Here is a 17,848-nt window from a genome sequence, read left to right on the forward strand (position 1 = left end):
TACTCTATCCCGCAATTACACTTCTTGTCCCACAGTGACTTAATCGCTTCTTGGCCGTGATGGGAAGTCAGTGGTATCATACACGACCAATCGCTCTGATACCAATTGTTGGGGAATATAGGTTGGGTATCAGACACGAACAATCGCTCAAATGTCATTTAATGAGAAACCGTATGTTGCGTAAGTTACTTCCCTAGGGTTAGTTACGGTTCCCATGTGTTGAACACAAATAATCGTAATAATACTTCTTATTAGGTAACCAATCTCTTAACAATACAATTTGTTTACAAATGCGGAATAGAAGAATGAGACCAAAGACATGATGCTGCCCTTATCATATCAATCTTAATTGTCGCTGTATAGCAGGATGATGATGGAGTGCCGAATGAGACCAAAGACATGGATGATGGGGACGGGGACTAATAGTGAAACTGGATACTTGTTGTAAGAGCATGACCCGTGATGACTTGAGCGGCATAGTGGTTGATTGTTGCGTAAGTCAAAGGAATCATAACTTGACGTTGACATTAAATATGAAGCTCCCGAACTCTCGAGGGTAAATGAAAACAATCAAAAACATTAGGGACAATTGATCAATGTTATTACTAGATGACATTAGCTTTGAATGTGTAAAGGATAAATTTTGAATCACTCGACTTGTAAAATTCAAGTTTAATAAATGAGCTTCCATTGTTACAATTAAATTTTTGAGTGAATTATGGTCATATAAGTTTATCGAATTAATTTAGAATATTTTAAAGTAATAGAAAAAATCGGAATAAATAAAAGATTTATCGAGTTCGTCTCGAATAATAAATTATTTTTTGAAGAAATATTCCGAAAATTAGTTTAAGAATTATTTCCGAGAAACATTAAATATATTTAAATTAATCGAGAACGCACGAGAAAATTCTCGATTTAATCATATAATTAAAATCCGTTTGGTCACGAATTTAATTAAATAATTATGTGATGAAGGATATAATTGTAATAATGTTCAGAACCCATTTGAAAGAAATTTCTCAAGTGGGGTCAGTTTGAGGTTATGAGAGAAAAAAAGATTTAATGAATAAATATGAAACAAAAGTGTGGTCAGGTTGAGGTTATGAGTGAATAAAAAGATTTAATGAATAAATATGAAACTTTTGTTTCATATAAAATGAAATTTAATCTCTCTCTCTCTTCCTCATTTTTTCTTCTTTCTCTTCGCGATTCTTCTTCTCTCTATCCTGTTCTCTGCGTGCGTCACCTGCAAAGACTAACAAAGAAAAAAAAATGAAACAAACAATGGAAAATATAAATAGTATCCCCGTGTTTAATCAAAATACAAGATTTATCCCTTCGATTTTTAGAAATATCAGACATATTCATTCACTTTCGTATAAATGACATATACTTCCCATATAAAAATGTAATATTATAAATATAACCTTTTTTCGTTTATTTTTTACAAAAAAAAAAAAAAATTGAACTCCACAAAATATCATTAATGAAATAATTTTTTTATTATCTATTCTATATAAAAAAAAATTAAATTAAAAAATATCTTTATAAAAAGTTAAGGATTTTTTTTATAAAGAGAGATTTTGATTTTCTTTAATAAAATAGTAAATAAATATTTATTCTATTAAGGGTATTTTGGGAAGTTTAAATTATTTTTTTGTAAAAAATAAACGAAAATTGTGATATTTGTAATATAACATTTTAAGGGAGATATATGTCATTTATATTAAACTGAAGGAATATGTCTGATATTTCTAAAAACTGAAGGATAAATCTCGTATTTCGACTAAACATAACTCTTGATATTTTCCCAACAAACAACCAAGCAACATCAACGACCACCATCATCATCGGCATACTTCCTTCATCTTCTTCTTCTCCCGGTTCTTCTTCTTCCTCGCGCGCTGTCAACCCCAAGACCGACTCCACCACGCGCGCGCCGACCAAGAAAAGAGAACGCGGCGAGCTCATCGAGGACGCCGACCGAGAACCAACGCCGGGAAAAGAGAGAGTGATCACCTGGAAGCTTGAAAATCATGAAAGCAAGGTGAGAAATCATTTCCTCGAAATGGAATTTTGAAGTTAGGGTTTGAGAGTGTAAATTGGGGATTTGTGATTTCAATGAAGATTTTTGTAAAATTGTAGCGACTCGAAGTTTTAAGATTAATCTTGTAAATTAAGTTGATCAAAGGACGAGAAAATTATGTAAATTAATTTTCTAAGAATTATTTCCAGTAATTTTGGATTTGAAATATATTAAGGTAATGAGAAATCTCGGAATAAAATAAAGGATTTATCGAGTTCGTCGCGAATAATAAATTATTTTCCGATGAGATATTCCGGAATTTGATTTAAGAAAATAAATTCTCAAGGACGAGAATTATTTCCGAGAAACCTTGAATATATTTGAGTTAATCGAGAATGAACGAGAAAATTCTCGGTTTGAATCATTTAATTAAAAGTTCGATCGGTTATGGTTGAAGTCACAAAATTTTGTGACAAGGATGTGATTGTAAGGTTTTCTGGACTCAATTAAAATAAAAAGCTTGAGTTGGGGTTGGTTTACAAGCGGTGGAGTTACGAGGGTATTATTTGCAAAAATTTAAAGAATTCTTCTACACTCTTCTTCTCTTTTCCTTTTTCTTCTTCTTCGATTCACTTCTTCTTCTTCTTCTCCTCGTTGCCGCTCGATCTGCAAAGGAAAGCAGAGAAAGAGAAAAAAAAAACAAAACCACGCAACCACAACGAAGAACTCCGGCCGATCCTCACCACTCCAACCTCTTCCTCATCTTCTTCTTCTTTCTTCTTCTTCAGCACCTCGCGCTCGGCCACCAGTTCCAGCCGAGACAGCGCTCGCCCGCTGAGGCCGAGAGAAGAACGCCGCGAGCTCGCCGTGGCCGCCGCCCGAGAAAGAACCACCGGGAGAGAGAGAACACACCCCGGAGAGTCCAAATCCACGAAAGAATTGGGTAAGAAATCAAAACCCAGGATTGATTTCGTGAATTCTAGGGCTTGAAGTGGATTTTGGGGCTTTTTGGATTTCGGGTTGTTTGGGTAAAATTGATTTTCTCTGATTGATTGTTTAAGCTTGATTGTCATGTTTAGAACTCGAATTCACGGATTGAAGTTGTCATTTGAATTTATTTGTTGGATTTTTGGCCTTGGCCATGGATGTTATATTTTGGCCGTGAGGTTGTTGGCCGTGTAACTTTGGGTTTAAAATTTTGGTTATGTGTAAGTGATGATTCGAGTCGTATCATATTAACGTGTCTTGCCGTTTTGTTGTGAGTTTATGTGTCGAGGGTCTAGACTCTGATATAGGTGGGCTACGTAGAGCCCAAAACAGCGAGTTCGGGACGGCGAGAGTGTGACCGGGAGACGACGGAGCTATCGCGCGAGTGTCGACGAGACGAGACCGAGACAGGGTGAATGACGGCGTTTCGGTTTAGGCTCGGAGACTCGCGGAACGCCCGTTTTAAAAATTTAACGAGTCATCTAATTATTATTACCTTGTAATTATAAAGTTTAAGGTTTTTGTAAGAATTGTTCCGAGCTAGTACGTTAGCACGTTTAAGTTGTTTTAAAGTCGGTTTCGATGTAAGTTGTAAAGAGAAAAAAAAATGGATTATCTCGTTATTATTATTAAGCTCGTTTAAGGGTTTTAAGAGTTAAGACTCGATTGTGAGTTAAGGTTGGATTTCTCGGTTACTCGAGCTTAGTAATAATAAAGTTTGATTACGTTCTTTGGAATTCGGAAAGGAAGAAACGATACATGTTTTACTAGAGTTATTCTCAGATTTCGTTATAGAAATGAGATTAGATTCGTTCAAAGGAGAACGAGCTTGCTTATTAGAATTATTTCTCGGTTTTGAGATTGATTGTGGTTTTTCGTTCAAGTTTATACGTGTTCGAATCGTTTGAAGTTTTGTTCCGAGGATATGTCTTTGGGTTCTACGATTCATTTAAATCGTACGTTTGAGTTTGAGTATTGTGGATTACTCATAGGATTCTGATTCAGGATCGATTTGATTTACTGTGATAGGACTCAAGACTGAAAGTCGTTTAGAGGGTTCACGGAGTAAGTGAACGTCTGGAGTCTCGGTTTTAGTGAACATTCAGGTTCACAGGACGAGCGAACGTCTCGTTGAAGAGCGACATAGACGCTTACTCTCGAGGTAGGTTATTATAACCCTTCTCTCCTGATTTTATGGTTTGGCCTCAAGTATATATTATTTTCGAAATGAAAATGATTGTGAACGTGCCACGAAACCTAAACCGTTCTTAGAAAATGTGGCGGAACTTCATCTCAGGATATCTGATCATGAAGTTGAGAATATTTCGATATTATACATATATCCCGTATTTGCGAAATAAAATGTTTTGTATATCCTGATAGAGCCGGAAACGTATATATATGAAGCGGAGAGTGCAATCGTATATATATAAGGGTGTGGAGAGTGCACCATTCTGATCAGAGGACTGTCACGGGTTATGTTGACAGGGGCTCAGGAAATAGTAGACGTTTAAATGGGCGTAGATGCACATTTAAATTCAATTGCATTTCTTGCATTTACATTTCTAGCATCAGCATTCCGTCATTTACATTTCTGTCATTTACATTCATGCAATTTACATTCCTGCAAGTTATACTTGTGCGTGTATGGTGATTTACACGTATAAGACTATTATTATACTTGTACGTGTATGGTGATTTACGCGGGACAAGAATATTATTATTATAAAGTAAGTATTATTTTCGAAAATCTTTTTTTAAAAATCAAACCATTACTATAGTACCTACTGAGCCTCAGGCTCACCCCTATTTCCCTCAAATTTTTCTTATAATCAGGATGTGAGAAGGAGAAGGGTTAGGAAGACCTCGGAGTTAAGTGTGGTCGAGAGTTGGAAGGTTTTCGCTGGATAGTCTATCAAGTGTCGAAGGTTGGTTTTATTTTTCGTTTTCTTTCTTTTATCTTTGGACTTGTAAAGTAATCAACTGAGTATGCACCGTGGGTTGGTTTTGTAAAGTTTATTACTGCTTAATTATATTCTAATCACACCCCACCTTTCCCGGGGCGTGACAAAAATTGATGAGTTGTTAAGGTTGATTGAGCTCGGTTTGTGATTATTGTTGCTCGGATTTGTGAATTGGAATTGATTTCTTTGAATTTTTCTTGAATTTGGCCGAAAATGTGAGAAATTAGGGTTTTTGGATTCTGACTTTGGGTTTGTTGATTCCGAGAATTGTTTGGAGATTTTGCAGTGTATTAGAGTGATTTTTATGCTCAGTTGTGTTGTGGATATAATGAATTTCGGATTGGGATAATTTTGGTGGTGAATTCTTGTTTTGGCCGTGTGACTTGATATTGGTCGTGAGAAAAATTTGAGGGTTCTTTGGAAATTCTGAAATGGAGTTTGTTGTGTTGTTGTTGTTGTTGTTGTTGTTGTTGTTGTTGTTGTTGTTGCTGTTGTTGTGGTGAGTGAGTCAGAAATGTTGAGTTCGTTTTCATTCGATGATGATTCGGGTTTATGTGAGATTTGTTCTTTTGTGGTTGTTTTGGCCGAGCCTATTTAATTGTCTAGGTTAGATATGAAATCTGTTTTGATTTGTTTTGCTGCTGGGTTCTAATCTGTTTGGCTGGCTAGTTACCTTATTTAATTTGATTTAGTGGTCGGATTGGTCCTGACCGGTCTTGAGTATAATCACTCTTTGATAGGAGTTCGGTCGAATTGTGAATATCTTAACCGGATCTGAGAATTTTATTACGTGTCATTTGGATTTGAAATTGGTAAATATGTGTTTGAGGAAGTATTTTCGATATGTGGTTGTTCGATTTCGGTTTGAGACTTCTTGGTTTGATTAAGAGTTATGGTTTGTCGTTTAGGTCGGAAAATTCTCAGATCTCGGAATGAGACCGAGAACTGGAATTTAAAGATTCGATTCTGAAATTGGTATTATTAATTGATTCGATGCTCGTTTTTTAAACCTTACAGCTTATTTACAGATCGAGTCGGACGAGAAAGAACCGGCGGAATCGAACGCATCGAAGCCGAAAGTTAGAGAATTTAGGAAAAGAGTAGATCCCGATCTAACTCGTGAGTTCGTCAATTGCTTTCTAGCATTTAATACTCTCGAGTTAGATCGTAGATCTAACGATTTGGATTTATTTTAAATAATTCTTAATTATCTAATTAAAAGATGTTCAAGAATTTAATTTTGCTTTATTAATTTGGAATTCTCGGTATGTATGATTTCGGATTATTTATTTGATTTATTTAAGACTCGTTGAAAATAATGATTGAATTTTATTTCATACTATTTCTTCGGTACGAACACGTACGAGCCTTAAATAAGTTTAATTTCCGAAAGACCGGGAAATAAGTAATTAAATTCTCGAACCCCCGAACCGACTCGCAACGAATCCCGACAACGAACCTTAAACTCTTCAACATTTTCGAATCGAATAACTAACGAAGTTTCAACTTGGGATTTTAGTTATGTCAACGCTTCAGGACGTGATAAGAGTCTCGAGAAGCGTGTAAGCGAAGAAACTCCTCAAGTCAACAAGTTTTTCGACGAACTATTCTGGGTAAGTGCGAAGACCTAAGTCAACTACTTACCAAGAGAATAACTCTGTTTACGTGCATACGTGTTAGTAAACAAGAGTAGGAAAAGCCTTAAAAACTAATAATCTCAAAGATTGAGGCTTCGGTCGCTTTTCTTGAAAACTTAGCTTGGGTTCGCCCGATAAGTTCAAGCATAGACTTGTGAAACCCAACCTATGCTACATGATATAATTATCCCTTAAGTTCTGCACTTGATCCGTTAGAACGGGGGAGATAGGAGAGTTGTGTCTACTCTCGGATTTGAATCGAGGGTAGAAGTACTGGGAGTCACGTCCCGAGTCTTCAACTTAAAACACTAACGGGCATAAAAAGGGGAATGAAATTTCTTTCAGGGTTTATCCTGAGTCGCTCTCCTGTAAGTAGCATAGGTGTGTACTCTAAGTGCTGCAGAGTACCCGAACCATAATGAACTGTTGTCGGTGGTACCTACAAATCATTGACTTGTATTAAGGAGCATATTGGTCTAGACGACGCTGAGTACTCAAACGGAGGCCCATTGAGTGCCACGTACCCAATGAGGTTGTTTCTCAAAACGCGTGCTCATTGTCGGCAGGAGACCCTGAAGGAGGCTCACCGAGTGCCCCGTGTGCCTTGGGACTACTTCGCGAAACGCGAACCCATTGCTGACTGGAGACTCAAGAGGAGGCCCACCGAGTGCCCCGTGCCGCAGTGAGATGGTAATCGCGAATCGAGAGCTCATTGCTGGAAAAGCTCGGCCGCGCCGATGTCACCATGAAGACGGTACCACTAGTGGATCCCAGACAAACGATAAAACTCTTAGGCCGCCAGACGACTGCCGCTCAAAGTCTAAGGCTGGTCTCTTATCGTTTTGAAGGTTATAGCGGGGGATGTGTGTAGCCTTGCGGATGACTTAGAGTGTACGCGCATTAGTCATGCTCTAGAACTAGTTAGATTTGCATCATGCATCATTATGTGCTTGTTTGCATGTCACATGGTATCACATGGCATTAGCCGTTTTACTTTCTAAGTTAGACTCCCACTTACTGAGTCAATCGACTTATAGTTTTATGACCTTTGGTAATGTAGAGAAGGGAAAGGCGGCGATGTAAATAAAGAAGTTGAAGATGAAGATCGGACGTGTATCTCTTGACCTTTAGGCTAATGGAAACTCACCCGGGATCAACCTCTTCTATAATAATATATATATTTTGTTGAACCCCTTCTGTACTCTACGCTCCTGAAACTATCTCCTGTAATATACGCAAACCAATGAGCTTATATGTATATATAAAGGGTCATTGTGAGACTCAAAGTCTGAATTGAGAAAAACGAAAAATTTCTCATGGTTTTTCATATAACCACTTTCGATACTTATATGTTATGTACTTTAATTATGTTTATATAAGTGTTTATGGTTATTATGTTTATTTATTGTTGTATCTGTTTGATATAACATATTGATATGTTGATTATGATACATGACGTTGATCGCCGTCGCGGCTCGTGAGTCAACGGGAGCTCTCGCGGGTCGTGACAGAATGAGTCATACATCGTTGTTGGCCGCCTCCATATCCCATGCTAAAAAAGCGTAGGACGCGGACGGTTGTAGTCTTCATCCGATTGTGGTATGTATTATGAGCCATATGTGACTCCACATTGCAAGTCACATCCAACAACCACTGCTATTTTCACGTCCATCATCACCACTACCTAACATGATCATGATAACCATCACAAATAAAACATATGACTTGATTGATAACGATTCCTAAACGTTCCGCCTCCTAAGCTACTTTAGGATCCAAGTTTTAGTTTTTGCCATATGAGTGAAGCGGATCAATCTAAATCTAATAACATAGTTCATCATCGCGCTCATTTTGGCTGTTTGACCTATCAAAAGCCCTTTGATAATATTTTAAAGGAGCTATGTGCACGGTATACTCTTTGTGCTTCCCTGTCAATTCCATTGTGCTTTAATTCATGTTGTAGATATAAAAGACAATTTTTTTTTTCCAAATTCTTCTAAGGCAGATGTTGTTGTTGTTTTTTTTTTTTTTTTGGTGGACAAGTGCGATCACACTCAAAATCCTTTCACAAGCGGATGAGAACGCGAACCGGAATAGGATTCACATGGCCTATGCTACATTAGGGTACAATTAATAATGATTAATATACGATCGATCAAATTTCTATATTCCAAAAATATTACCTGCACATAATCTCCCTCTTTCTGATATTGCATTTATCTATACAAAGTCTCTGTCAGCATTTCAAAAATGCTAACCAACAGTTTAATGTTAATACAATTAACGCGGTTCCAGGATATACATAATTACTAAATAATAATTTATACCTCAATTCCAAGTCTTGATAAATCATATGTATGATGCTAAAGTATTGAATACCTTTGCCACCGTTACCATATATCAAGGATAGTCCCACATCGACTGGGTATTACGATCCTGGGTTCTTTATAAGGGTTATGGGTTACTCCTCTAATTACCAAGCTTGGTTTTAGATGGAACCCCACACCTTTAAGATGGTATCAGAGCAGGGCCCATTCTCGGTTGTGGGCTACCTGATCGGGCCTATACTTCACGCTTCCAGTGCCTGTGCCTGTGCGCGTGAGGGGGTAACCCACAACCGAGAATGAGCCCCGCTCTGATACCATCTTAAAGGTGTGGGGTTCCATCTAAAACCAAGCTTGGTAATTAGAGGAGTAACCCACAAGCCTTATAAAGAGCCCAATATCGTAATACCCAGTCGATGTGAGACTATCCTTGATACACCCCCTCACGCACACAGGCACAGACACACATTGGCACAGGCACTGGAAGCGTGAAGTATAGGCCCGATCAGGTAGCCCACAACCGAGAATGGACCCCGCTCTGATACAATCTTAAAGGTGTGGGGTTCCATCTAAAACCAAGTTTAGTAATTAGATGAGTAACCCACAACCCTTATAAAGAACACATGATCGTAATACCCAGTCGATGTGGGACTATCCTTGATATCATATGAGTACAATACTCGACATATCGTTCAACATAGAATTTAAAAAAATAAAAAATAAAAAATTGATAGATTCGTTAGTTTTTTCAACCTGGGACAACAAAATTAGGGATGTAACAAATTGAAGGTTCCAATACAAAACTAAACTCACAGCCAGCTATAAAAACACGGAATCAAAGCTAAAATGAAAAACCTTAATACAAATAAAAAAATATTCTAATAAATTAGGATATAATAAAAGGTATTAAAAAAATAACCATAAAAATGAAAGATTATGCAATGAATCAATTCAAAAAAATCAAGATCATGCTTAAATATCAAATTCGGAGTCCAACGACCAGAAATTCTAAGAAATCTATGGGAAGTAGAGGTTTAATTGTCGAAGCAAAAATCACTTGATTTTTTAATTTTCTGAGCGGAATTCTTGATTAATCTACCGATTATGCGCGGTTCGCAAGAAACCATGCGCAAAAACCGTTCAGTTTGTGCATAATCTCAAACATTGATTTGCATTACGAATTGCCTTTTCACCAGCTCAAAATACTTTACAAAATATCAATGTAACGTATTGTTCACGTAGCAATCATATTTGGTTATTTGATTATAAAAACTATTATGAAGTGAAAGACAATTTCTTCATTCCGTTACCATTTGAGAGTTACAGACTGTCATGCATAGATACTGCGTAAGGAATTGAGGAAATCTGTAGGCCAAAGTGATCAGCTCTTAAAATGAGACTTCTTAATTTTTTATTTATTTATTTAGAAATCTCATCCTAAATAATTTATGGCATCACCCATGGTTGCTCGCTCCATCCTTGTAATCCAATCTTTCATTTGCGCCTGAGATATTTAACAAGGTAAAACCTAACGGCTAGACTTGGGAAATAAGATACGAAAGCTCAGCATTTACGGTGAGACATTGCTTCAGCAAGCCTTTGTTATTCAGATTTTTTTTTTTTAATGCTTCACTCATGAAAGCATAATGAAGATTAAATGCGGAAATCCCATGACCCAAGTCTGGCAAGTTTTCAGTTGTTTTTTACAGTTAAATAAATTTTTGCTCATTTTCATTACAGAAAAATTAAATAAGCGTACTAAAATATAACGCTAATTTACTCGAAACAATTGGATAAATAACTATCTTCAACCACATGGAGGTTATATAGTTTTCTCTGCTGTGAAACAAAAGCTCCCACTTTCACCAAATTCTGCTCAGTATAAATCAATCTTACCCTCCTCAACAAGCTTCTTTATCGGCTTGTAGCGAACAAAATACAGAACATTTGGCTCCATTTCGAATGGTTCCTCCAACGGTCTCTGGTTTGTTCTGTAAAAAAAAAAAGAAACATGCTTCTTTTCAATATTTAAGCGAAAAAGAACCAAATGTGCTTTACAAGTGCCGGTTATAGAGACATGGGCATGAGAACGAAGGGTACGAATAGGCGACACCTGTCATCGGGATTTTTTCCTTCGTCACTGTCTTCGAGCTGAATATGTCCAAGATAATACTTGGTCTTACACACGACAAATGTGTCCAGTTGCGGTCTCGGGACTGAAAATTGACATCACGATAACCATAATTTCAAGCCATGTACAAGGAGAGTCATATGGTTCTATGGATACATTTACAATCAACGTAATATTAATTTGACAAGGGTAACATTAAAAAAGATATGACACAAACATTTCTAGATTTTCATCGAAAACGACACCAATATGCCCTCAGTTTTCATCGAAAACATTTCTAAACTTTTAATCCTAGAATGAAACTATGCCTTCCGATTTGATTTTTTTCCTAGTGATGTGAATTTGGATGAGATTAAAGACTATTTTGATGGTGATTTACGACAAGTACAGTCTCAAATCGTTGAAGAACCACACTACACAAAAATCCAAATACTTATGGAATGGACTTGAATAATAAACAAGTTGAAGGGAAAATGAATACTTACTCATGTCAGACTCTTCACTGATAATGGATTGCTTCAACTCAGACTGGTAATTCTCTGGCAATCTTGAGAGAATGCTATCTTCAAGATGCGTTTTCAAATGACCATAACACCTAAGAAAGACCCACACAAAAATCACCTTCCCAAAAAAATACAAAAACAGATTGCTTAATAAACATCAACGTAAAGCTCTTTTACCTTTCGGCGAACAATTTTTCTTCTTTTGAAAGACGATCAAGGAGCTCGGTGGTGTGGAACATGTATTTCTCAATCTGCAGGCCAGAAACATAGATTTTTTTATTTATTTCTTCTAATCATGTTTGATTGAACCAATCCCAAATTTCTTTTCAGTTCAAGATTTTCAATAGGAATTGCGCATTTTAATACCTTCTGAATGCGAATTCGTAAATAGGATCTCAATAAGAATTGAGTCCTATCCAAATCCATTTGGTAGAGAGACACAGTAAGCGGGTCAACTCCGCTCTCAACAAAGTCTTCTACAGTCTCTTCCTGTGACCAAAAAAAAAAATTAAAAAAATTGAATAATAGAATTCTAGCTAATGGTCACTTAATGGTCTCAAATTACCCAATCAATCGCCCAGAAAACATACATTTTGATAAAAAGGCATGTAATTCAAATATGAAATGGACGAATTTGGTGTTGAACTTGAATTAGACCTAAGATGAGAGAGCCCTAGGTTTTTAGCTGGAAACGAACGATGGTATATATACATACCATGAGTAGAATCTGTTCTCTAACTCTGGCGATGAGGGCGGTCTCGAATTGGAAGAGCTCGGGACCCGCTTTTTCGCGGCGCCAGACGATCTTGAGGTGGTCGACGTCGGAGATGGAGATCGGCGTCTCGTAGTCTTCCGATTCCGGCATAGTCGAACCGTCTCCTGAACCAGACGCCATTGTCGAACGCCAACAACTCTCTCTCTCTCTCTCTCTCTCTCTCTGTGATATCGGTGGAGGGAAAAATGAAAACACAGAGAGATTTGGCGCCAAGAGAAAGCGAGATGTGAGGGGCGATTAGTAAAGGGTATTGATTTGAGAGGGCGATGAAGCAAAACTCACAAATTGCTTTACGGTGTATCATAAAATAATAGGATAAATTACAAGAATACCCCCTGAATTCAAGGGTCGATAATGAACTGCCCCCTAAACTCGAAAAAGTAAAAAAAAATCACCTGAACTCTCGTTCTGTTAAAGTATTGTCCCTTCTGTCAAAAATATTCCGTTAAAATGAGCACATGACTCTCATGTGATTATTATTTGAAAGGAAAATTAATAATATTGCTTAAATAATTAAATGAACCATTTATTTAAATAAAACCCCAAACCTAACCCTAGAACCTTCATCGTCGCCAATGTCATAACCCCAATGTCATAAACCACAAAAAAAAGATTAATTGATAAACTAAAAAATAACCAACGCAACAAAAATAAACCTAATCAACAAAATAATAACTATATTTAAAAAAATTAATATTTGTTTCCTAAAATTAGTTCAACATTAATTATATCATTTTATAGTACAAAATATTTATAAAACAAATCTTTAAAATATTTATATCTAATTTTACCCAAAATTTATTATATTTTTCTTCAAATTAATTAAAATTAATTATATAGATTTATTATACAAAGCATTGAATAATTATTTTTCTTAAAACTACTAAAGAGTACTTTTATAATATAAAAATAATTATTAATAAAAAAAAATTCACAATAATTAAACATCAAATATCATAATTTTTTCGAGATTTCCCTACAAAGAAAACCCAGTCCCTCGCTTTACTCTGTTTAAAAATGACAAATTCGCCGTTTACTCCACTATTTTATAATATAAAAAGTTATGAATATTTTTTTACAATAATAAAACATTAAATATATTTTTATTAAGTCAAGATAGTTTTTTTTTGTTAGATTTTTTTGCATTATGAAATAATGTACTAATTAAGGCATGTTTGTGTCTTAAAAACACTTATTGACTTTTCAAATGATAAAAATAAAAAACAAAATATAAAAAATGTTTGGTACGCTTTCTAGGTGATGTAACTTAAAAATTATTGAAGTAGTTTTGTGTATTTTCTAATCCACTCCTCCCTTTCTCTCTCTCCCGATATCACTTCTTTCCTCATTTTTTTTTGTTCATCTTCTTCTCGAAGCGTCAGCGCCGCCTCTGGATCTTTTCCAGCGGACCTTTCGCCGCCGCAGCGGACTGGACGGCGTGGACATTGGGACAGAGGTGTGGCCGAAATTTGATTTTCCTTCCAACTCTTATCACCATTGGTGCCCTAAAGCTCCATTCGCTTATGCTTCGTTCAAAACCACCGTTTCTTTGATTCCATGGCGGATATGAGGCAGACGAGCCCGCAACCGTCTTCGGCAACCCTTCTCTTTATGTTAAGAATGAAAAAGCACTACTACAAATACTATTTTCCGGTGCGGAAGACATTCGGGTGCGACTTTTCGCACCCAAAATTCGCACCAAATGAGTCTTTCAGGTGCGACTTGTCGCACCCAAAACTCAAACAAGCATATAAAAATTTTAGCTGAGTTGTCGCGACTTGTCGGGTCAGCCCGGTCATAATCCGTCTTTGGGTCCACAGCAAATTATGCTCTTATCATCCGAGTCAACTCTTGGTCAACATTTTCAAGCTCAAGGAACCACCCCCCCTAAAGATACAAACGAACATTTGGCCATGTGACTCCAGTAAACATTAAAATTTCCAAGGACATGACAAACAAAATTTATTTAAGACTGAGAGAAAGAGTTATACCAAACAGATTTATGAAAGCAATTACAAAAATATTTTCCACAATAATTACAAAAAACTGAAGAAAAAAAAAAACAAAAAAAAAAATTGAGTTAACAACCAAACAGGGATGTTTATTTAGTTTTTTAAAATTAATAACTTTGTATCTTAATGAGGAAAACGTTTTTATTTTTTATTTTTATTATAAAATGACACATTTGATGTTTAACTAATTTTTAAAAAAGTATTAATTTTTCATTAAATATGAGACTGTTACGTGTGTTTCCATTCAAGTTAATGGAGAAAGTACTTACGGCGCAACTAAAATATAACATTGGATATTACTACCGGCGCAATAAAAATGAATATAGAAATACCATTTTGAGTAAATATTAAGTATTTTTGTCGCTTAATACCCATAAAAAAATCTAGTGAACAAATTGTGATCTCCTACAAGAAAGGGGCCTTGATAATCTACCATAGATCGCACAATCTCTTCCTTTTGTGTTGGATTAATGCATGTGAGTGACATCCACACTACCCATAACTTCGTGAAAAACAACGCCTCTTACTTGGTCGGTAGGAGAAATTCGGTGATGGTTTTTGCTGATAAGTAGGCTTTCAAGGAGAAGCTTATTGAAAGAACAACTCTCGCGGGGGAGGATATTACGGTGGACAACCTGTTTGTAGAGGGCCAAAGAAAATGGGAGCTGGTGAAGGTTGCCGATATCTGTGGTGAAGGTTTGGTGGACATAATTTTGTCTCTCAAAGTTCGAGATCAGCCAAGAGAGGATGATTTGTTCTGAGATGCCATTGAACGTAGGAATTTCACGGTGAAGTCGACGCTGGCTACTCTGTGTAATTCTCTGAGGAATCCGTGCGATGATCTGTGGAGAGTAAGTTGTTTCTTTGGAGAATCGGCTCAGGGTGCTTTAATCTGGGGAAGCATTTGGTGAATTCTTTCTTGGAAATGACCCTATCTACAAAGTTTGCAATTTGGAAGATGAAACGCTCGCTCACCTTTTCTTCAGATGTCCTGCTGCGCGGAGACTATGGTTGAGCGAGGGTTGTGGGAGAAGTTGGGATTGTGGAGAAGAAGAAGACGGCAATGAATTGCTTAAGTCGTTGCTAGACCTGAACGAGGAAGTGAATGTTAGGGGTCAGAGACTTGATGAATTCCTGATAAGAGCTTGGGCAATCCTGGAATCTATATGGACTCAGAGAAATTCGATCATTTTCCACGGCAAATTAAACTGACAGTGAAGAGGCGTCCTTCATCAGAAAGAGAGTGGAAGATTTCTGTGGGAGACCGATCGAGAATCGAGATGATGACCCTTCGTTGATCCCAATCTCTAGATTAAGATGGCGGCCGCCGAAATCTGGGATCATGAAGATCAACTTCAACGCGGCCTTTAACCATGGCAAGGCTGCTGTTGGGATTGTAGCGAGAAATGAGGAAGGCGGGGTTCTATGGCAATGGTGCTCGAAGGTGGAAACTCATAATGCAAGGGAAGTGGAGCTCATCGTCATCCTCGTAGTGGTGCTCCTGGCTAAATTCTGTAACGTGGAGAGAGTCATTTTTGAAGGAGACAACAAAAGTAATAGAGACCGTTGAGAACAATTTTCATTGCCCAGATTGGAAGCTTTGCCGATTTTCGAAAAAATCGGAGATCTTATTTCATGTTTTTCTGGGAGTTTTTTTAGATGGTGTTTAGGCAGGTTAATGGCGTGGCTAATGAGTTATGTCGATAGGCTAATAGATTTGGATTCTAAGGATTTTGTAATGTAAGGGAACTCCCGCCTCTTGTGCGGGAGATCATTGCGGCTGATGCCATACTTGAATGAGATGTAAGGGGCCTATTTTCCCTCTCTGTCACACCGATATCGCACTACTACAAATTGACATATTGGGTGCGGAAGGTTATTAGTTACGGCATGTCGCACCTAATAGTCGCACCTAAGTCCATATTAGGTGCGACATGTCGCACTGGATACTCATCCGGATGACTAAAAATTTCGCTAATGTTTAGTGTTATTCGGTGCGACAATGTTGCACCTAATATGAAATTGTCGCACCGAATACCTTTAGTTGCGACAAATGTCGCACCTAATACATTTAGGTGCGACAAATGTCGCACCCAATGAGTTTTAAAATTAAAGTTGTCAGCAGAATCCCTCCGAATTTTTTTAGACCTAGGATTTGAATATTAGGTGCGACATTGTCGCACCCAATATGAATATTGGGTCCGAATACCTTTAGGTGCGACAAATGTCGCACCCAATGGGTTTTAAAATTAAAGTTGTCAGCGAAATCCCTCCGAATTTTTTTAGACCTAGGATTTGAATATTAGGTGCGACATTGTCGCACCCAATATGAATATTAGGTGCGACAATGTCGCACCCAATATGAATTAGGATTTTTAAACCCGAACTTCCTTCTTTTTCACTCATTCTCGCTCACTCTTTCTCTCTCTCACTCGATCTGTCTCTCTCCCTGTTCCCCGCTGCCGTCCTTCCGCCGCCATCCCTCCCGCCTCCGTCCCTCCCCGGTACGTCTCTCTCTCTCTCATCGTCTCTTACTGTCTCTCTCTGCCAGTCAGCCGCCGCCGTCCATCCCTACCTCCGTCGCCGTCCCTCCCCGCCGCCGTGCCTCCCACTGCCCCGCCCCGCTGCCCCCTCCCGCGCACCGCTGCCCCGCTGCACGTCGCCGTCCAGCCCCGCTGCCCCGTCCCACGTCTAGCCCCGCCAGCCCCCGTCCCGCCCCGCTGCCCCGCCCCGTCCAGCCGCTGCCGCTTAAATGAATTTTGATTTAATTTTCTAATTTCTTATTTTGTTAGGTGCGACATTGTCGCACCCGAAAATTTCGCACCTAAAGATGTGACTATTAGGTGCGACATGTCGCACCTAATGCCTTTAGCGACAGGCTTTTAGGTGCGACTTTATCGCACCTAATAAACTATTAGGTGCGACTTTTGACATATTTGGTGCGACATCCGTCGCACCAGATGACGATTTTTGTCCTAGTGACGGGGGCGGGGAGGTTTTTTCAGAGGCCCTGGTTATTTAAAAAAAAACTACATTAACTCACTTGATCAGACAAAAATACCCCTCATTTAAAATTAAGGGTTACCAAATATAAATTAAATAATAAAGTAAAATTAATAAATAAAAAATATCACAATAAATAACTCTTATATTAATAGATTAAAAAATTATCTAAAAATATTAAGAGATCTTCACCATCAATCTTCACCACTGATCTTCAACGCGACATCTGTCTCGAGCCGCCGGTTCTCTGACCAGAGACATAGAGACTCTTTCACTTTCATAGAACGTGCAGACTTGTCGTTTTTTACTTGATCCATTGATTCACCGACCGAAAACACAAAATCTCCTTTGCTTTCGCGCCTCCGAATTAACAAGGATTAACATTGAAATTTAACAACGAATTAACACTTAATTAACAAGAATTAACACATAATTAAACAGAATTAACACTGGATTAACACTAATTAACAAGAATTAACATTG

The 17,848-nt window shown here is 37.6% G+C and overlaps 1 protein-coding gene and 1 long non-coding RNA gene across 2 annotated transcripts; one reads left to right on the forward strand and one right to left on the reverse strand.

Annotated features, from left to right (window-relative positions):
* The first annotated feature begins 2,574 nt into the window (after window positions 1-2,574).
* Window positions 2,575-5,089, forward strand: LOC149393994 (uncharacterized). The gene is made up of 3 exons (XR_016299682.1): window positions 2,575-2,972; window positions 4,046-4,178; window positions 4,853-5,089. It is a non-coding gene; the product is annotated as an uncharacterized LOC149393994 (long non-coding RNA).
* A 5,432-nt stretch (window positions 5,090-10,521) lies between these two features.
* On the reverse strand, window positions 10,522-12,593 carry SLD5 (DNA replication protein-like protein). Its single transcript, XM_089617386.1, has 6 exons — window positions 12,291-12,593; window positions 11,942-12,064; window positions 11,753-11,826; window positions 11,558-11,667; window positions 11,055-11,157; window positions 10,522-10,932 (listed from the first exon to the last, which is right to left on the reverse strand). The coding sequence occupies exons 1-6, from the start codon at window positions 12,468-12,470 to the stop codon at window positions 10,818-10,820; spliced, it is 705 nt and encodes a 234-aa protein (XP_089473512.1). The 5' UTR covers window positions 12,471-12,593; the 3' UTR covers window positions 10,522-10,817.
* Window positions 12,594-17,848: the final 5,255 nt, after the last annotated feature.

This window comes from Urtica dioica, chromosome 6 (genome assembly GCF_054948205.1).
Source record: "Urtica dioica subsp. dioica isolate 48M chromosome 6, U.dioica_male_clone48M_v1_H2, whole genome shotgun sequence".
In the NCBI taxonomy this organism is placed as follows: domain Eukaryota; kingdom Viridiplantae; phylum Streptophyta; class Magnoliopsida; order Rosales; family Urticaceae; genus Urtica; species Urtica dioica.

Coding starts and splice junctions, on each gene's coding strand:
- SLD5 (XM_089617386.1), bottom strand. CDS start 12,470: ATGGCGTCTGGTTCAGGAGACGGTTCGACTATGCCGGAATCGGAAGAC. Junction 11,827..11,941: donor TACGAATTCGCATTCAGAAG/GTATTAAAATGC, acceptor TCTGGCCTGCAG/ATTGAGAAATACATGTTCCA. Junction 11,158..11,557: donor CAGTGAAGAGTCTGACATGA/GTAAGTATTCAT, acceptor GTCAATTTTCAG/TCCCGAGACCGCAACTGGAC.